The sequence below is a fragment of the Pygocentrus nattereri genome, chromosome 21, assembly GCF_015220715.1.
Source record: "Pygocentrus nattereri isolate fPygNat1 chromosome 21, fPygNat1.pri, whole genome shotgun sequence".
NCBI lineage: Eukaryota > Metazoa > Chordata > Actinopteri > Characiformes > Serrasalmidae > Pygocentrus > Pygocentrus nattereri.
In genome coordinates this window covers 9,216,360-9,238,434 of record NC_051231.1, presented here as the reverse complement: position 1 = coordinate 9,238,434, position 22,075 = coordinate 9,216,360, and the positions used below count along the sequence as shown (strand labels likewise).

The 22,075-nt window shown below is 37.6% G+C and overlaps 1 protein-coding gene across 3 annotated transcripts in view; it reads right to left on the bottom strand.

Annotated features, from left to right (window-relative positions):
• pcbp4 (poly(rC) binding protein 4) overlaps positions 1 to 22,075 on the bottom strand; it is a 106,431-nt gene that overhangs the window by 22,264 nt on the left and 62,092 nt on the right. For all 3 annotated transcript variants that reach the window (XM_017713314.2, XM_017713315.2, XM_017713316.2), the window contains exons 6-9: positions 14,343 to 14,459; positions 8,091 to 8,222; positions 6,316 to 6,444; positions 1,993 to 2,067 (exon numbers count right to left, since the gene is read on the bottom strand). In XM_017713314.2, coding sequence (XP_017568803.1) covers positions 1,993 to 2,067; positions 6,316 to 6,444; positions 8,091 to 8,222; positions 14,343 to 14,459 — 453 coding nt within the window. The remainder of the gene's footprint in view (positions 1 to 1,992; positions 2,068 to 6,315; positions 6,445 to 8,090; positions 8,223 to 14,342; positions 14,460 to 22,075) is intronic.

The window sequence follows — 22,075 nt, the reverse complement described above, 5'->3', positions numbered from 1 at the left end:
CAAAACTCCATGACTAGGATTAAAAAACAGTGATACTGCAGAAACTAAAGTTATTACCCACTGAAATGGCCAGGTCCTGGTGGCAGGTCGGTTTGCACTGAAGTCCCTGTAGTTACTAAATATGATTAAATGATAATAATAATAAGTATGTAATAAGCGAGTTGAGATTTTAAGGGGTTAAAACTTATCATTTGAGTTTTCTTTATTTTTTCCTATTTTCAACATTTTACAACAACAGTGAAAACTGCGAACTAACTCTTGACCTTCCACCAAAGTTATTTACCTCACAAGAGAGCTGAGTGAACGAAAAATACATTTAAGTGTACTTTTCAAAAGTGTATTTAACATGAAAAGTACATAATGTAATGTTTCCACTTTAAACATACATTACTTATTTAAAATGGAATTAATTACTCAATTTGTTATTTTGGAACTTATGAAAACTTATATTTAAATGTATTTATACTATAATTAAGCTGTGAGTGCAACTATATTGAATGCTTCTTTTGAACAACTTAGCACTTAAGTGAATTCAAGTGTGTAATTTGTAGAAATAACTAATACACTTAGAATGCATTACATTACACTTAGAATATACTAAAATATACTACTGGAAGCAATGATGCCCTTCAGTGCTACCTCTGGAGTTATACTGCAACTGAAATGCACTTAAATGCTTTTTAAATTGGATTTCAATATCACTAAATACAATTAAATATATTCAACAAATAAAACATGTGTTTGAGTGTACTTACACACTTACATAAATTATTAGCAATAACCAAACTCAGCTTATTCATACTTAAATTCTTACTTAAAATACTTTCTAAATTGGAACAACTCATGTTGCAATGAAGACAAGTTCTACTACACATGAAATATATTTTAAATGTTTTGGGTGTAGCGTATTTGGAATTTCGTATTTAGTGTGACTTATACTGCAACTAATATGTACTGAAGTATACTAAAAAGGTCATTGCTTTAAAATAAACTTTTAAGTAATATACTCATGTTATGAAAATTTAATATACTTTCATTTAAGTGTGCTTAAGTATTGTAATATATATATTAATTTCCTTATATCGTAATGAAGTATAATTTAAAAGGTAACTTGAAAAATGGTTTAAAAATGCAGAAAAAGTACTATTAGATGCATTTCCATAAAATATGAATACATGAAGTAATATAATGTACTTTTAACCTCTATGTGCTTCAAGTACACTACTGACATACTTAAGCATGTTTCTATCTCACAAGGGACATACACTATTCAAATGAGTTTTTAATAAGGCAGATGCAAGATTATCATATATTTAATTATTTCTTGTAAAAATCATATTAGCATGATATGGCATTGATTTAATGCCCTCTATATAAAATAAAGGGGTCACTAAAACATAAATAAAACATAGTTTGGCTTTTTCATGTAAAAAAGTTGTGCAAAATAAAAGAGAAAACAAAAGACCTAATAATCCAAAAGATGGTGGAATTATTAATATATCATCGCTGTCCAATGAAAACCAAGTATCTCCAATACAGTTACTTTACAGGAGAAGTCAAAAACTCTTACCTTTCAATGTAAGTCAATCTAAAAAGGTTTTGTTCCAAGTGATTCTAGAGCATTTCTATTGGTCCACTGTAAAGGACAGCTGGTGTGTTGAAATGATGTAGAAAACAAAAAATCTACAAAAATGGAGATACATGGTTTTCATTGGAGAGCGACGATGTGTTTTTAATTGGAGGCTTAATTAACTTTTTCAGCTCTAAATAAAAACTAGTTGGCTTGTTTAATTCATAGAATTCCCTCAGCACTGATATTTGTCCTAGAAGAAATTTTCATTTAAGCGTCAGAATGTCTACGATTATAAAATATATAATCAGGTGTGTCCAAACTATTGACGAGTGCTGTAAGACGTGGTAGGTTATGACTGAGTGAGACAGTGGGATGGGTGTGACATGGCAGAGATGCATTGTAGGTTTTGAAGTCCTCACCTGATTTCCAGTGAGCAGCACGGCTCCCGGTGAGGGACTGGGGCGGTACGGAATCGTGGCGCCCTTTGGAGGTGACTGCGCAAGATAGAGAAGAAGACAGAGAATTGAATCGTGTTTGCCAAAGTGAGGCGTGACATTCTGTGATGAAATTTTCAGACTGCACTGAATTGAAAGTGATTTGGAAGCATGAGGAGCCACTTCGTTTACAGGCTGTGATTTCAAGGTTTATTTGCCGTAGCCTGTGTATCCAGCGTAAATACAGATGCAACTGAATTCCTGTTCGCAAGGGTTCTCCAATTAGGATCCAAGCAACAGAGCACACATGCTGTATATTGTTCCTAATAAACCTTACACCTTCAAAACTGTCAGCATACCATTATGACCACCTCCTTGTTTCTACGCTCATAGTCCATTTTATCAGCTTATCCATCTGTTTCTCTGATACTTTGTTAGCCCCCTTTTACCCTGTTTTTAAGTGGTCAGGACCTCCATGGACCCTCACAGAGCAAGTACTATTTGGGTGGTAGATCATTCAATTAACTACATCTACAGTCTGTAACTGTAGAACTACAAAGTGCACCTATACAGGAAGTGGAGATGATAAAATGGACAATGAGCGTAGAAACAAGGAGGTGGTCATGATGTTATGCCTGATCGGTGTAAATGTGTGACATGGTTTAAAACAATTAAAAAGGAAAAAAGAGGTTCAATATAACAGCGACGATATGCAATTTTAGAACACAAAGAAACCAAATGCTTAAAAAAAACGTATCTATTATAGTGACTGTGGAAAGTCCCGGATAACTGCGCATTCATTTTAGTAGCTGACGCTGGAGACTGATGTGCTTGTATTACCTTAATGAGTAGAAATGCTGACAAGCTGAACACAAATGTAATGTGCTTATCGATCAGCTCTTCGGCACATTACTTAAGAGTGGCCCATTATCTTTAAACAGGAAGCCATTTGCTCAGATTATTTTCTGTATATTGTTGAGATTGATGATGCTTTCTCGTGCTAGTGCTTGGACAGGGCATTCTCAATTAAGCTTAAGCGGACTGGACAGATCAACATAAAGGCACGACCCAAAAAATGGCACTCATCTCAGACCGTCATCCATTCCTATGCATGATGGCATGTTTTAGTCTGTACTCTGACTAATGGTGTTGATCTACGAGCCGTTTTAGTCTACAAATTTAAACTGTAATAATTATTAACCAATAATTTTACTTTATATTTGTTTTATATATCAGCCTTCTCCCTCAACTCACATCTACCGTGAAGAGAAGATGCTCAGCTATGTCAGAGGTTCTCTCTGAAACCGTTTAACTAAGATATGTTTCACGCTATGCAGGAAAAAATGTGCCATGGTTTTCCATTCACATTAACATTGGGTGTATTTACTGTATTAGAGTTTAGTGAAGTGCTGCACTGTCTTGTGCAGTTCCATGTAATCCGTGTGTTCATTGGTTCATTTTTCACTTGTTCAACTGTACTGGGTGGTCCTGTTAGGTCCTGTTGTACTTGGAGGCTTGGAGGAACATTGTTTTATTCTACTATTTTATTCTACATTTATAGTATAAATTTACTTTATTTTCATTTAGCTAGTTCGTTACTTTTATTAGATTAGTTTGGTTGATATGTTCCACAAATGAGCGGTTTGTTTAGTTTTTACTTCGTTTCAGTTTCATCAGGAATATTTTGTCAGATACCACGGAATACGATGAAACTCAAAATAGGTCTTTATTATTTCTGTCTGACAAGCTTCACGATGAAAAGTTAGAACAGCAGTACACTATGCTCAGCAAGGATGCTCACAGAAGGTTTTGAGCATTTTCTCTGTAATACGAGCAGCACTACTGTGTCTGATCCACTCAGACCAGCACAACACACACTAACACACCACCATCATGTCAGTTACTGCAGTGCTGAGAATGATCCACCACCCAAATAGTACCTGCTCTGTGTCCATGGCGGTTCTGACCACTGAAGAACAGGGTAAAAGGGGGTAACAAAGTATCAGAGAAACAGATGGACTACAGTCTGGAACTGTAGAAAAAGTGCACCTATATAGTAAATGTGTGTGTGTGTGTGTGTGTGTATATATATATATATTATTGTCCCAGTGAACATTAATGTTTTAACTTAGTTTTGTCTTTGAAAGCATTTTTTTTTTGTTTTGTACATTTTTGAACTTCCAATTTCTGTTTTCTTTACTTCTTTAACAATAATAACCTGGATTAACAAAGTTCTTATTGATTTATTTTATTCCTGTTATAAAACACACTGCATACAAACCTACAAACATGTACTATTTGCTTTGATTTGTATTGTTAGCATCATTGTACCATTTGCTGTAATAATATCTAACAGATAAAGCTGATATTGAATAATATAATGGGCCCAAAGAAGAGCGATGTTAACAGAGCTTAAGAGCCAATGAAGCACAGTCTCATCTCTGCTTGGCTGGGCGAAAAGAATCTTTTTAATCATTCATTGGGTCACTTTGCATAATTTGCATCCCCCAGCAGGTGACAACAGCCGCTGAGGAGCATTCCTAAAGCAAGGCCTACAGCTTTCAGTGCTGGGCTTGGTATTAAAAAAAAAAAAAAAAAAGGGCTCCAGCAAGACATCCTGTCTTCCGGTCCTTTAACACTGAAAGGAGCAGAGCGTGTACAAAGCCGGCTGATTAAAAAGTAAAACCTTCCTCCCCGTTTGAGTAAATGGACAATGATTTGAAAGCGAATTCATTTTGGATCTGAGGGAATAAACTCAGTGATCATACCTCAGTGACGGATCTTTTCTGCTCATTTAGAAGCGGCCCCTCAGAAGTGGATGGAAAGTGCATAAAAAAATAACAAATCACTGCATGCACTGCAGGAGATTACTATAACGGTCTTGTAAGCACTGCTCAGAGAAGGAGCAGCAAATACTGTGCAATATTTTAGAGAAGCCTTTTAAAGCTTTGTCAAGCTTTACCGAGTGTATATTGGTGTTTAAAGCCCCAAAGAGCATTGCAAAAGGCCAGCTGTGGCTTAACCTAAAATGACTAGAAAGACTACCACTGACACCAACGAGTACAATATGCAAAAGTTTCTGAACCCCTGGCCAAACTATACGTCTTGTTGAAATAAAAAAATAAAATAAAATGATGTCTTAGCAAGTTAAAGCATCTGAGACGAAGTTCATATATAAAGTTTTTCATTATGAGATTGTTGTAAGAATATCTGTAATGTAAGAAAAGATTTTTAGCCTATTTAATTTTTGATATATTTTTCATTATTTAAAGTAATTTTATCTACTGAAAGTGTCTTATTCTCTTGGCAGAACATCATGCTCGTTTGAAACATTATTTCTTAAAATAGGCAAAATTCTCTCAAAAAAAGTCAAATTATCTGCCAATGGAAAAACTTTCATCAGACAAAAAAAATAAATATGTACAGAAATAGGCTAAATAATCCTAAAATATTCAATATAACAACCTGATAATGAGACATACTGGACTGAAAACATTTAAAATTGTTTTCACTTGCTAACCAATAGATTTTAATAACCAATTACCGGATTTTATTTACTGGATTTAACATTTGTGGCCTCTGCAGAAGATTTACAGAAAAATGCAACACTTAAGTGTCTTCCCTGTAGAGGATGCGTCAACTTAATTTCACTTAGAAAATCAATAAAACATATTTGACATGTTCTTACACAGGCTAAAAGGACTCTGTTATTTTGTTAACAGAATCTGAAATAGTGATTCATGTGAGTCAGTGTGAGTGAATTGTTCTTCTTGAACAACTTTGCTAAAATGCATGTGTGTGCAAAAAACTAAACACAATCTTGCTAAGCTAGCATATCTTAATATTAGATAAAAACCTCCAGCATCTGAATATACAGTGGGGTCCAAAACTCTGAGACCACAGTGAAAATCTGGGATTTTGTTTATTTAAACCTGAAAATAAACAACAGAAAGTCTCAGAATTTTGAGTAAAATGAAGAAAAAAAAGGTCACTACTCAAATTTAGGCAGAATTGTGACTGAAAAGTAACAGAATACATTATGGCGTATGCTGGGATTGTAGCCCACACAACCCACAGTGGATATGATTCATTGAATTGGCACATTTAATTCACTGAAAAAGGCAATCGGTACACTGGATCAAATTTCCCTTCCATAAACTTAGAGTAGCCTTTTTTTCTTTTCCTTTTATTTTGGGGAAAAATCGATTCACTTTTGTGCAGATTCTTTATGTGCAGTAGCTCTTGCTATTGATGCACTAGGCAATGAAATCTGAGGTTTAAATTAAAGTTCAGAATGACCAGCAGTACCTCGAGTATGACAGTGCAGATGAGTTTGACACACTGGATGATGGCCTCTTGGCTTCCAGATATCGTCACTCCTCGTTCTGTGGAGTTGGGAAGCAGGTCTCCTGCTACCTGCACTTGTGCCCCTGTGCTCTGTCAATCATACAAAAATACACACATTTTAACACACAAATCATGCGTTCACCTGGTGGGCTGTACTTCTGTATTAGTCATGACCAAGACGTCTGTCAAGATAATCTGCAAATATTTTGATCAATCTGCATTGACACTGCTGCATAATAAGCATTAGTGATTTTGCAGACACACTACGTCATTGGGTTTCAGTCCCAGCTGTATGGACGATCGCTACAGCATGAAAAACACAGAAATGTGCATAGCAACTTGCAGGATTAAGCAGGGAACCAATATTAGCTGGTTGCCAATAAAATAGCAAATATACATTTGAGATCTTGTTAGAGGTCTTTTCTGTCTACCTTTACTCCCCACTTAAAGACCTGGTGAACCCAAATCCATGCTGACCTTCTTATTAGGTGTTAAGGCTAGTCTTGTGGACACACATATGTAGGTACAACCTAGACATGAAGGACTTCTTCAGTGTCCACATGAGGGGTACCCAATCTATATGTTTTGGGGGGCAAACCTGCAACATTTGGTGGTCCAAAAGCCAAAAAACAGTACATACATATATAAAAATAAATAAACACTCTTTCTTCTAAAGCTATATATATATATATATATATATATATATATATATATATATATATATATATATATATATATATATAATGATAACTTTACAGGAGAAGGAAAAAAACTACTTTACTTTTAATGTAAGTCAATGGAATCAGATTTTTTTTCCAAGTCATTCCTCTTTTAGTTTATTCATCATGAAATTTACACACAATTTAATGGGCAACAGTTATTAGAAAAACAACAAAAATGGACATATGTTTTCCATTGGGCTGCGCATGGGGAAACTTCTTAGCGTGTTAAATCAAATGTCCTCACAGCCCAACTTTGGCCTACGGTCCACACTTTGTGCAGCCCTGATCTATGTGCACTCCCTTTTCAATGCAAATAAAGTACTTCTCATATTTGTATAGAGTTCATGAGCTTTACCCTCACCAAGCACAAGGCTGATGTCACTCATCCTCCTCACATACCTTTTTTAGAATGATGTGTCCTGATATATGTCTTGGTTCTTATTCAGACCATTTAGTATAAACAATTTTTATATTTTACAACACAAATACACCTTCTCAGGGTCTGCTTTTGGCTTTGTTGAGGACTGGAGACCAGTATCTAGTGAAATTGTGTCAAGACAACAATAAAGCCAGGTTAATTAAACAAAGACCCACACCATTTGGCTAGTCTTAGCCAGGGATTCCAAAGCAGCCTCAACAGACTGCAAAGATGGTTCCCAATATGGTTGTTTTGGACAGCAGGAAATGTCACTAATGCCTCAACATAAGCTCGACCTCTCTAAACCAACTCCCCTCTTCGATTAGCTTAACACATTTCCTGCCATCCACCTCCCTTCATTTCCTGCATTAGTGACCACTCTGAAGTTAGCATGACCCAACATTCAGCATTACCTCATTCCCAGGCCGGCAGCGAGGAGACCATAAACGTGAAATAAATGGGTTTTTACTGGCATCCAGAGCCATGAAATATGCAATGGAGCAGGCAGTTTTAACATAGAGCACTGCTCCTAAGACGTCTTCTAGAGTAGGCAGAGGGTGCAGACAGAGATTCACGTCTATTTTTGTGGCACTTACCTCTCTTATCTCTTTGATTTTTGAGCCACCCTTGCCGATGAGAGAGCCGCACTGGCTGGCAGGGATAACCAGCCGCAACGTGACTGGAGGCTTGCTGGTGACTGTACCGTTAGCCACAAGAGCAGTCAGGTCCTGGAATACAAATATGGGTTTAACTAGGGATAAATAAAAATAGAGAGATGTGATATTTCTAACAGTGTTGGGTTGTCTGTGAGAACACGTAATAAATATGCTTGGATCCTATGTGAAAGATCACTGCTGGTGTGGTGTGCTCAAGCATCTTCAGTGGAAGGAGAAATTGACAGTTATTCAGTGATAGAACATGGGCTGTAAGGTACAGTACAGATGCAAAGCTTGTACTGTTGTTTTGACAAGGTCAGTTCACCCTAAAGGCCTTTACACATCAAACTGATTTATTCTGATGTCAACAAATTAATACAAACACGTGTATAACTGATATCTCTCACACCAACTCAATTTTTCTAATGCTGAAAATACAATCAATTTTTTTTTAAATGTTTCACAAACTTTCAGCAGCTCAATCATTCACTGCTGTGAATATTTACTATGTTGTCAAGGTAACAACCAAGCTGACAAATAGGCTGTGTTTTAGCAACTAGACCTCAAATTAGTCTTCCTTTGTCACATGTGGTACTCCATCTCTAAAAGCAGTTAAAAATGAGTTATAGACACACAGACCATTTGTAAAGCCTTATATCATTTTTTAAATATTTTTTGTCATTTCACTTTTCCAAAATTTTTCAGAACTGCTCTGTGGCTGATTCATGGAAATTTCCTATGACATGAAAACAGATTTGGGCACCAAATTTCAATCAGCATCAAAGCGTGAAATCAAGTGCAAACCAGCACCCCATTTATATATTATTGAATAATTCCAATTATTTTCTTATTAATTTGCATTATTCATATCTTACAGTTAACTGTCAATCAAGCATTTTTTTGAGGTGGTAAAACTGTTGCACTCAAGTTTACACACAAGTATACTAGGCATGAGTTTGATTGTACAGATGTGTACACCACATGAAACCAATGAATAACAACAGTTGGTGAAATTTGCACACACTCATTTGATCAGATTTGACCATACACAGCTTTGAAGAATAAGGGCCTGTACAACTGTTTTGGGAAAGGTAAAATGCAGTGTGCACCTGAAGACATGCCTGTTTGTAGAGTTTTGATGCCAAAAAAAAGACATTATTTCATTTATTCGTGCCACATTCAGTGTGTACCAGCACAGTGCACAGTGTCTTCTTTAATGCATTAAAGAGTTCAGAAATCAATCATGGCCCAGTTGAACCCTGATCCCGATTCGTACCTTTTGAAACTAGAACATTACAGAAGACTTTAATTAATTTTGTATGCAACTGATTCTATGCTTGCAAAGAGCCTTTTTCACAGCCTTGCAAATGAATCAATCCCCCTATTCACAGTTTACAAATCGATGCAACCCACCAGCTAAAGGTTACCAGTGATTGAACCAAGTTGAGCTCACATCGATTTCCACCACCACCAGATTATGGACAAATATTTACATCTTAAGCATTCTTTGTGAGCACCAGCTTCTGAACAATTCTAAAGAGTCCTGGCATCTTCCACACATACAATTTCTGACTGACCTGGAACCAGTGACCCTTATCTTAAGCCTAGCCTTAGGCATGACAGGAGGAACTGCAGACGTGGCCTGAGATCAGCAGCCAAGGGCAGTTTTCACTGACATTCTCCGTGCACCGGGAGGAATGGGTCTGAATGACCATTAGTCAGCCGACGCAATTTCGGAGGCTCTTTCTTTAATTAAGCCAGGCAATAAATATCAGTCTGAGTCGTGGCCTACCATCGCGGCAATCAATTAGCGGAGAGCAGGACTCTTGCTGGGGTTTGAAATGTAAATAGCGGCCGCTGTCTTGCTGCCCATCAACTCCCGCTCTCGCTACGTGAATGGAATTATCATGACTTGAGTGGGCGCCTCCGAATGGCGCCCGACAAAGGATTTATTCCTGCGTTTACTGTTTGCATTTGTGCCAGGGGTTTGTTTGGGAGATATTGCCTTTTGCAATTTCTCCGACAGCTACTTCTGAAACCTCCTGAGAATGGACGGGAGGAGAGGAAAAAATTGAGACGTGCATCTGTTCCCAAAAATATAGTGGCATTTTGGAAATAAACAGGTGATGAATACTCAAATGTGTGACTGAGAGATAAATGATTTCCCCTCCCTCCCCACCTCTGCATCTCTCTCTAGTTCTTCGCTGGAGGATTTGCACTTTCACCCCCGCTGCAGCCTCTCCTCATCTGAGTCAGGGAGATATAGGAGTCACCTTCTGGATTTAATTTCACAATATGCTTTGTGTCTTAACAGGCGTGAACAGTACGTGTCTTCCCTCCGCGTCCCCTGGTGTAATTTGAAGTGCTAGCAAGATGTCCAAGCCCACCTTTTCACCTTCCTCCTCCTAATCTACTTTCACAGCCTGGTGAATGACAAATCATGGCATCAATACAGTGCTATGCATTTGCTTATGAGGTGCACTGGTGGTCAGAGAAGCTCAGAATTTACTCTGTGGTGCACTTTACAGCCCTAATCTGGAATCTCCCTAACAGTGTTGCATCCATTACAGGGGTTATTAATAGAAATCACTGTAAATATTCCTAATTATATGTTATGTGTTGCTATTATTTGAAAGTCTGTATTGTTAACGACGCTATATGACCTATAAACTCCTAAAAGAGAGCGAGAACGAAGAGCTTCTCAAACATAAGCTCAGTCCTTTACAGAATTTCTTGACTTTTTGTCTTGAGGCATGCACAAATTGACTGTGCAAAGATCACAAGATCGCTCCCATAACAAGTTTTAGTGCTCAATATCCCAAATCTCAGACAACCAAAGCTGACTGGACTGAACTTGTTTGAGCTTTTAGCACAGAAATGTAGCAAAAGTGCAAACTGTGGTTAAATATGGTGCAGTGAAATCTGGAGGAGCATTTTAGTATGAACTGATAAGCTGACGTTAAACTGTCAAGAGATTTGAACTTGGTTATTAAGGCACTGACACAGAGGGATTCTCAAATATACCAGCATTCAACAAGCAGCTTCACCCTCACCTAATTCATTACCAGCTCTCTTACTGGCTGTAGCCTTAATCACTTGTTTACTTTGCTGACCATCTCACACTTTAGACTCATTTGGAGTCATAAAAATCAAACATCACTGTAGAGTTTACTCCTTTCCTGGTAATTCACTTTAGATTGTGAAAATTCCTTGGATAGAGCAAAAATATGGTGGTTAAAATTAGGCTAAATATCGTGCAGTGTGTGCTTGGGTTATACGTGGTGTATGTTTACATTCTTTAATATAATTTGTACACTATATTATCAGCAAGACATACATCCTCTATTCAGTACAAACTCTGTGTTTCATTATTGTCGGTTATTAAACAAAATTGTTCAAAGTGAAACGTGTGTAAAATACAGAAGCTCAAAGAAATGAATGTCCTTGCTGTAAAGTTTTTCAGGTTTAAAGGCCCTTATCATCAATGAGATCATCAATGAGTCGGATCCTAAAAGGAGCCCCTAAAATTTTACCAACAGTTGTATTATTCATCTCTACTTCATCTGTTGTGTATCTGTGCTCATGCATATAAATTTGAGTGTAACATCTTTAAAAAATGCTTGATTTACGGCTAACTAATCAAATTTATTATCAACATCATTTGTAATAATGCAATAATACAAATAAAAACAGACAACAACAATAATACTAATAATTTGTGCACATGGCAATCCAGAACAAAAGTTGATGCACTTAATTGTATTGTATTTGTTTATAACAAAGTGTATGTATTTTACATATATATTTCCATGTCCCATGTAAACAAGGCACGAGTAGGCCAGTGCTTTCACACATTGAAGCTGATTCATCGTTAGCCCTCAAATCTTGGCTTGCTTGCATCATTACAGACGCTCATGCTCGAATCTGCCCTCCTTTTTATGCATCTTTGTGTCATGAATGTGTAGGCATCAGTTTTAAAGGACACGTTTTATGTAGATTTTCCATCCTGAAATTACATGACCAAATTATAAGGCAAATTATTCAGTAACTGCATGAAATAAATGATTTTTTTATCTATTTATTTTTGTAAAAGCTCCCCTCAAATGAACAGAAAGTGTTTTATCATCACATGTATTGCTTTACGCTTACAATTTACTGCTGAAAGCCAAAAATCTCAGATGCTCTTTGTATCATTTTATAAAAATCATTTTTACAGAGCAGATCACTGAAGAGATGCCATCCATTTATAGTTTATAGCCCAGATTTGTGAATTTTGCGACTTTCAGTAGAAAAAAAAAATTGTGAGTTCAGCTTCTTCTATTATAAGGTTAAAATGACATCATCTATTTGACTGGAAAGAAGACAGTTACGGTCTCATATGACGCCCTTTTGAATGTAGCTTATGAAATATGAAAGTTATGAAGAATACGACAAAGTGTGTTTTGGAACCACTGGTGGTTGCCAAAAAAACTAACCAAGGAGTTAGAAAACCTTCACAAATTCTACTGCCTTTTCACCTCACTCATAAGTGTAGATAATTCAAGTTTGTCACTGGGCTTTTGCTTTTGGAGTTTCAACATAGCGACAGATCCGTCTTATAATAGGACCGAGTTGGGCCATATACAGCAGTTTCCCTTATAAACTTCCATTAGGTGATGAATGTGAGGGTCAGGACACTTCGTTCCACCGAGAAGAACCTCACACTCTCTCATGGATCAGTTTCAGGGCAGGTAACCCTGCAAATGCTTTGGAACTACAGCAGCTCAGAGAAGAACTTCAGTTCTCACAAAATGTTGTTTTGGACATCAAGGTCTTCTGCATGCACTCCACATTTTTTTGACTCCTCCTGTGGGAATGTAACCCACCAGCAGCTTTTGGTTGTGAAACACTGTTCCAATCCTTCCTCTGTGTTCTCTACATCCAAAAAAACAGTCAGCTTCTGAGGCCGGACAAGCCTCTGAATAGAGCTCCTTGTAAAAGCAGTAATGTGCATCATGTGCTCAGCGTGAGCCAAACCTTGGCCACCACCTCGAGGGTTTCTATGACAACTCCTTCCTTTTTGGGTGAGGGGGAACAAGACAGGATCGAAGCAGGGAGGGGCAAAGGGGGGAGATTCCCAAACAGCTGTTTAATGAGCAGCGCCCTGCCTGGTGCAACACGATGTAAAGGAAATAATGGGTTTGTTTTAAGCATTGAGGCAGAAAGGCAAGGTTCTTCTTAGAGGCATTGAGGAAGAGGAGTCATTAGGGCCCATCAGGGAGACTCATTCTTGATATTTGGCCAGCAGGAGAAATGCATGGCACGTTGAGTGGCAGCTGAGGATGATTTGAGAAGAGTGTGTGTGTGTGTGTGTGTACTTAAAAGAGATCAGTCTGTAATAATGTAATACTAAGTGTAATTTGAGTTACTTTGTGCTTATAGTGATTTGAGATTAAATGTCCCTGCAAATGCACCCTCAGTAAAGGGATACGGTCACTGGGCTGGTACCTCTCATCACTAGGGTGGCACCCTAAAGGTTATGTCCTCAGTAGCTTTAGTTCGGGAACGTAATAGTAACATATGCCATTAAAAAGAAAATTTCAATGCTGTTAACACCACATAACCTTCCTTAACTCCAGTCTTTTCATTTTAATGTTTTAAAATATTATGTACAAATATGTACCTTTTTCCTGGAAAAAATCATTTAAGATACACAGGTGGAGCGGATGGTGCACATTTGAGAGTATATTTACATTGTTTATCCCTTTTTAAACAAAAAATGCCTGCACAGTGTTTAAACTCAGGATGGCCCTCTTTGTGGAAAGGTGTGAACGGTTTTCGCTGCAGGTGGTCCTCAGCCCTCCCCTTTTAGTCCTCATTGCGCACCAGCAGCCCAACATGTGAGCTACTTACAAATGGCTCCTCCAGCTGTTTATTAGTACCACTTACATTTCCACTCCCGTCTCAACTTTTTTGAGATGCACTGCTGCCAGCAAGTTCTGAATGAGTTAATGTCTTTCATGAAATGGTAAAATGTCTCACTTTCAACATCAGATATGTATTCCATGTTCTATTGTGAATAAATTATGGTTCTATGAGATTTGCAAATCATTGCAAATCTGTTTTTATTTACATTTTACACAGTGTAAAATGTAATTAGTGTGGTGTGTGTGTGTGTGTGTGTGTGTGTGTATATCGTGTGTGCGCTCTCACCTCCTCTAGCTTTATTGTGATCATAGTGAAGGCTCGGAACACACACTCCGTGGGGCCAGTGATGGTGATGATCCGCTCTGGGCAGGAGCCCTCTGAGATATTGATGCGTGCACTGCTCTGTTAGGACAGACAGATTTAGAGAAAGAGAATTAAGCGACAGCAGTAGACAGACCCGACTAAACAACAGCAAGAGAGAGTGAGAGACAATGTCGATTGCTTCTGCTGCTAGATCTCTGTCTGTCTGTCTCTCTCTCTCTCCCTCATTCTCCATGTCTCTCACCCTATCACCTTCTTCCTCTTGCATTCCCCCTCTCTCTCTCATTCTTTCTAATCTTTCTCCTTCTTTCCTCTCTTCTTTTTCTGCTTCTCTCTCTCTCTCTCTCTCTCTCTCTCTCTTTCCCTCTCTCCTTCTCTCAGCCTGTCTCTCTCCCTCACTCTGCGTCTTTCACCCCCCCCACACCCCTTCAAAGTATTGGTGTGGTAATCACACGGCTGGCTGAGACAGCTTCCTGTGTTCCTTTTGCTTTGTTTAGCAGCTCAACTGAAATATGCATGGGGAAGAAGGGATGTGATCTGGATGTGTGCGTGAAGGGGGGCTGCAGACTAAAGCGATATCTGGTCAAATATGTTTGGGGTGATTTATGTTGTGTATTGTATAATAATATGTTTTTGTGTGTGTGTGTGTGTGTGTGTGTGTGTGTAGGGATGGGCAATATGACGATACATTACTGTTATAATAAATTTGTTGCAATGTGCTTTTGTGAATATATTGTGAATATCATAAGTGCTTAAAGAACACAGACAGACTGCATGTTTCATCGCAAAGTGAGCATAAATAGGCCTGTTTAATTGCATTGGCGGTGCAGTTAGTAAAACACTCAATAAAATTAGTTTTAGGTTTATTGTCATTATTAACATATACATGTGACACTACAGGATTGATTTGTCTTTTCCAACTTGAATCTCAGAAAAACAAAATATTGTGATGCATATTGTATATAATGAAAATGTCTTAAAGTACTGTTGTGTTTTTAGCTATATTGTCTAAAATTAAGAGAAAAAACTGAAGTAACACAAGTTTTATTACTATTGCATATATTACTATATATTACTACATTACATATAGGTACTTATGTATATGAGGCTTTGTGCTATTATATATAACTACCGACATACATATATACACACATAGGGTATATTATTATTACATATAGGTACTGTGACCAAATGCAAACAACAAAGATTGATTAATCTAAAAAATAAAAAATAAAAGCAAGTCTTGAATGAATGGAAGGTATTTCAAAGGTAAAGAGTACTAAGTACTGACAAATGTGATGTTATATTTAGTTGTTGAGGCTATTGTGTAATTTTCTTATTTCTTATATAGTTAAATACATATTTTCTGCGTTTTTACAGAATTAATTTTTTTTTGACTGTAAATGAAATAAATGAAGGGTGGTTTCTGACTGTTGCACAGTACTGTAGGTATTTACATATATACATATGGGACATTAGTATTACATACTGGCATTTACATATCGTCAAAAATTGTACATTTACAGAAGGAGAAAAAATAAATTCTTAACTTGTAATAGAAGTTAATGTAACAAGATTTTATTCAAAGTCATTCTGGATCATTTCTACTACTCCATCATGTTAAACACACATATATTTTATGTTTGTATGCTTTTGTGCTTTGTTCCTGACTTTGCAGGACTACCAGAGAAAAAACAGGTCTGACTTACAGGACCAATAAAATAGTCCTGACCTTGTACATCCTCACATTAACATGTGTTTCACGTCCAGATTGTATCTGGATAAACACTGTCCAGATTCCATTTACACCTTTCAAGAAAATGTATCCCCAGACTGACCAGATGAGATCAGATTGTCCTGTTCTCTTGTAAACAGCACATCAACATGTGCATAGTTTGTGTTTTACTTATATTCAGATTTCCCCCTGTTACTATACAGGTGGACAGACTTGGCTCAGACACTTTCATCTGTCCAGAGTGCAAAAAGGCCTTTGATTTGTTGAACTCCAGCCCTTCATTTTTCATTTGACTTTTTATTCTGTCCTGGTAGTCGAAGCCCAGTGGACACATTCCCGCTCACGTAATTGGGTACAAGTATCAAAAATGCATTCCGTTTACACTTGTGTTAAATGTAGACAAGAGCCGTCTATCTATATTGGACATATTACATATAAAAAGGAAAAGGGCTCAGGTGTGTATGTGTACATTTCAAACCTATATATACACCCATCAGGCATAACATCACAACCACCTCCTTGTTTCTACACTCATTGTCCATTTTATCAGCTCCATTTACTGTATAGGTGCACTTTGTAGTTCTACAGTTACAAACTGTAGTCCATCTGTTTCTCTGGTACGAGTGGATCAGACGCTGCAGTGCTGCTAGAGTTTTTAAACACTGTGTCCACTCACTGTCCACTCTGTTAGACACTCCTGCCTTGTCAGTCCTTGTAAATGTAAAGTCAGAGACGATAGCTCATCTGCTGCTGCACAGTTTGTGTTGGTCATCCTATAGTCTTTCATCAGTGGTCACAGGACGCTGTTGGCTGGATATTTTTGATTGGTGGACTACTCTCAGTCCAGCAGTGACACTGAGGTGTTTAGAAACTCCAGCAGCGCTGCTGTGTCTGATCCACTCAGACCACCGCAACACACCCTAACACAACAGTGTTACTGCAGCGCTGAGAATGACCCAGCACCCAAATAGTACCTGCTCTGTGAGGGTCCATGGGGGTCCTGACCACTGAAAAACAGGGTAAATAGGGGCTAACAAAATATGCAGAGAAACTACAAAGTGCACCTATATAGTAAGCGGAGCTGATAAAATGGACAATGAGTGTAGAATCAAGGAGGTGGCAATAATGTTATGCCTGATGTGTCTAGATATTAGATATTACATATTACTATTGTATCCAGTACATATAATAGCTATGGGTGTGTACAGCTGCACGCCTTAATGAGGAATAAAAGCAAGTGTTTGCATGTGAGTAAGCGCTATCTGATAAAAGGTGTTTGTATGTGTGTGTGATAGACACTGAAACAGACGTGCGTGTACTAATATTTTTATAAATAGCTGTCAGCGCGAGCGACTATAAATATGCATTAATGTGTGCGTGTGTGTTTCCTTCCACTCGTGTGCTCACTGACTCATTCTCCAGTGTTAACTCTGTGAATGTGTGTGTGCTTGTGTGTGAGGATGACTAAAGAGGCTGGGCTGGAGTGTGTGAATCATTGTCCTTTAGGCCCCCCCACTGTCTCTCTACATTAACACCCGTCTCTCCATCACTCAGCATCTCTCACGCATGCACACACACATGTACATGAGCACTCAACCCAGACCCCATCCGTTACGTCAGACAGTTACACACCGCAGGATAATTCTGTCATAATTTCAGTCACAGCTCCAAATTTCAAAACATGAAAGCAGCAGCACTGACGCTGCACTTCCTAAAGCACTGAAGGGAGATGTAGCTGCCTGTCCACTGCGTTAGCCAACCAATGACATGAGAGCCAACATTTCAAGGCTTTAAATCACTACTGGTACGACTAGGCCTGTCACAATCATCAGATTTTAGCTGATGATTAATTGCCATAAAAATCAGGGCTAAATTAAGTGATTCATTGTTTTGGATTGAAATCTGAATTTTTTTTATTTTGAAATTGCGACTCCTGCAATTTTAGTTTATCCAACATTATTCAAATATGTCAAGTTTTTTTGGGTAAATTTAATGCAAGACTGAGTGACGTTATGAACTGGACTTCAGACCATCACGTTCAGCGTTCAAGCCTCTGAAAACCTAAAAAGTAAAATTCTTAGGCTTTTTTCAGGTGAACCCCCCCCCCCCGAAAAAAAGCCTGGTTCATGTGTTTTGATGTACTAATTTTTGGTGCATCAAAATGATCAAATCAAGCTCTCATAGTCAGGATACCCTGATGCACTGAATAATTTCTGAAAGAACTAAAAATAAATCAAAATATTCTGTGGTCAGATATTTACACCCATAATCCTTTAAAATATGACAGATGAAAGTAGGCCACACAGCTATCTGTATTAGCATAAATACTCGTCATACAGCATGTAGCAAAAACAACTCATTAGAGTTATGACAGCTTTAGGGCCCAAGAAATATGAAAAAAAGCCCCAAAACACACACACACATATATTATATCAGCACATATAACCCGTCAGACTGTAATAGTTGTAGGTAATCTCTAATGATTGTCAATTCTCAATGATCAAATTTCTGTTGCCGAGGAGTCCAAGAGAGCACAGGCACCCTCGCTCACTCTGGGTGGGTGAGATGGACCCCCTCATATAGAAGTCCAGACAGGCCATGAGGTAGTTAGAATTTTTTGGACTGTTGTTTTGAGATAACAAGTTAATTATTCAACTGTTATCTTGAAATAAGTTACTGATCTCGAGATAACGAGATATCTCGAGTATCTTGTGATCTCAATATACAAAGATATATATAACGTATTATCTCAAGATAACGAAATTGTTATAAAATAACGAGTTACTTCTATCAAGATCACAATCCATAAAATTATAGCAACAGCTCTCCGGACTTCCGTACCCTCATCACTCAGCGTGATTTAAAGAAAAAAAATACTCAAATAAAAAGAGTTTCCTGAATGTCATTGTCTTATATAACATTTCCAGGGAATTCTGAAGGGCCTGTATCATGGAAAACCAAACTTTTCTTAGTTTTGAAGAGGTTTGATGTAGTATGTGCACATTAAAGTTTCAAAGTCTCTTACATTCTAAGCTACACAGCCCTCATATGGAAACTAAGCTCCAAGAAAAGTTTTTTTGTGAGGTCATGAAAACCAATATTCCACATATAGGTCTGCTCAACCTGCAGCAGTCTAGCTCCACCCATTCACACTGAAGTTATAAGGAATGTTTCACCCAAGCCTTTAGAATGAGTTTCATTACAGGCCAGCCAATCAAAACAGAGCTTATTTACATACATCAGTCTTCAAGGCACAGACTGTCTAATTCTAGAGGAGAAAAGAAGGTGAAAAATGGTCAAATTAATTATTACTGTTTTTGGTACATAAAATCACACAAATATTATTTCCCTCAATGGGGAAAAATGAAATACAACATAAATTAAAAGATACGGGCCCCTTAATATTGGCCAGTTTTATCAGTCAAATGATATTGGTCGAGCCAGTGAGTTGAAACAAATACATCTACCACTGTGGAAACATGTGGATACATGCAGCAAATGAGGCAGTGAAAGTGTTTATCTTCCAGAGCCTATACATAGATTTGACAGTGGCTTTACAAATAAATAGCTTAATTCAGGGGTCTGGGAATGAGGCTATTTTCTGAGAAGCCCACTCCACACACGCGAATGGGTTTCTGTGTCCTCAACGTGATTACTTTTATGTCTCAGAGCTCGAACACTGATTTCTTGCTTATTGCCTACTGGTTGTGAAAATGTTTTTTACTCGTCTAATCTGCGATGCTTGCTTCAAAGAGACATAAAAGAGACAGAGATGTTCTTTCCCATTTCCAGGCCATGAGGTGTTGATATGTCATGGCAGCTGATTGGGGGCGAAGAACGATGCACTGAAATAGCTGTGTGTTCATGACTTGCTTTTTGATGTTGATGCTGACCCCCCCTCGACCCCATGGTGCCCTCCTACTGGCAAATGATGCCTGGACTTCGTCAGATGGCCCACAAGATGCTAATTAGGAGCAAGTCAGACAGCGAGAGGACTGTTTTATGTCTTCATATATTAAGCAGGCAAAAAAACATTAGTCTTCATTTTGCAGTGGCAGGGAGCATATGTCTGTCAGAGGCATTGTAATGCTGTGTGTGTGTGTGTGTGTGTGTGTGAGTGTACGTGAGAGATGGAGCGTGGGAGAAGGAAGCGTCTTATAAGGAGCTACAGCTTCACATCAGTGTCTTTATAGGTGGAAAAGACATTTTATGTGTAGAGCCAGGATAAGGTCACACTCACACACACACACACACACACACACACACACACACACACACACACACACACAAGCACCTGTATGTAAGGATAAGTCTTGTAAGTATTTTATAAATGTGTGTACCTATATGTAATATTAAAAATGGCCTATAAGTGTTCTATGTATGTAAGTACCTATATGTAGGGATAATAGGTATCATGTATTATATAAATGTAAATACCCCTATGTAATAAAAGTATCATACCCCATGTGTGTTATATAAACATAAATACTTATATGTAGGGATGATATGCCCTGTGTGTTGTATAAACGTAAATACCTATATGTAAAAGTAAAAAAATTATACCCCATGTGTGTTATATGAACATAAATACCTATATGTAAGGATGATATGCCCTGTGTTATATAAACGTGAATACCTATATCTAAAAATAAAAATATTATACCCCATGTGTGTTATATAAACAAACACATATATATATAGGGATGATATGCCCCATGTGTTATATAAACATAAATACCTATATGTAGGGTTGATATGCCCTGTGTGTTATATAAACATAAATTCCTATATGTAGGGTTGATATGCCCTGTGTGTTATATAAACATAAATTCCTATATGTAGGGTTGATATGCCCTGTGTGTTATATAAACATAAATTCCTATATGTACGGAGATGTCTTGTATGTATTACGTGTCACATAAGTATTTTATATACTGCTACTGTGGGAACAAAACATTAAATCTCCATTTTTCATTTTTTGACATGATTTGAAAATGCCCATTGCCCTTCACATTCAGTGAACAATTCACATTAAATAGACCAACAGAAATGTTCCAAAATGGACTGGAATCATTTTTTTTCCTTTCACTTCCATTAAAAGTTAACAATGTTTTTCCTTCTCCTGTAAATTTTTTTTTAAATTAGTATGTCCCAAAGGTATTGTATATATCGCTGTTGTCGGAAGAAATGCTCATACCTCCAAAATGGTAACTTCACAGGAGAAGGAAAAAACCTACTTTACTTTTAATGTAAGTCAATGGAACCAGACATTTTTCCAAGTCATCCATCTTGGTTTTTTTTGTTTTTTACTCCATTCATCATGAAATTTACATACAATCTAAAGGGTCACAGGGATTTTCAAATTATGTCAAAAAGTGAAAAACGTCAAAAATGGTTTTCTTCTGACAGCAGCGATATGTTAATGCCTATATGTAAAGATACTAATATGTATTATTTATATGTAAATACTTAAATGTAGGTGCTCTAAACCTCAGCCCAGCCCCATTTTTCTTCATCTTTGTCCTGAAAATGTATGAAAACAAGTACACACATGAACACACACAAGCACAGCTGAGCCCTTTTCCTTTCTAAGCTCTCCTCAATCTGTCTCGGGATGTCATGTTTTTAATGGCAGAGGCCTTGAAATACCAACATTGCCATTTAGCAGGAGTTAATGAATTTATATTGTGTTCAGTGTGACTGTGTGTGTGTATGTGTGTGTCTATGTATAAGAAAAGCCCTTGAGATGAAAACCTTCATTTAAATATTCATGCTCCTCTCTTGCCTCTCCTCACGCTCAAGCACAGAGTGGTCTTGTCTGTGTGGATGTGGAACAAGGTTAGTTTGGAGTCTTTTTTCTTTCTGTTCAGGACCACCATTGTTAAGATTTAATGTGCTGGTGTGCAAAGCCAGCTTCAAAAATGTAACATTTCCTGTTTTGTATGGATGAAGTGTAATGCAG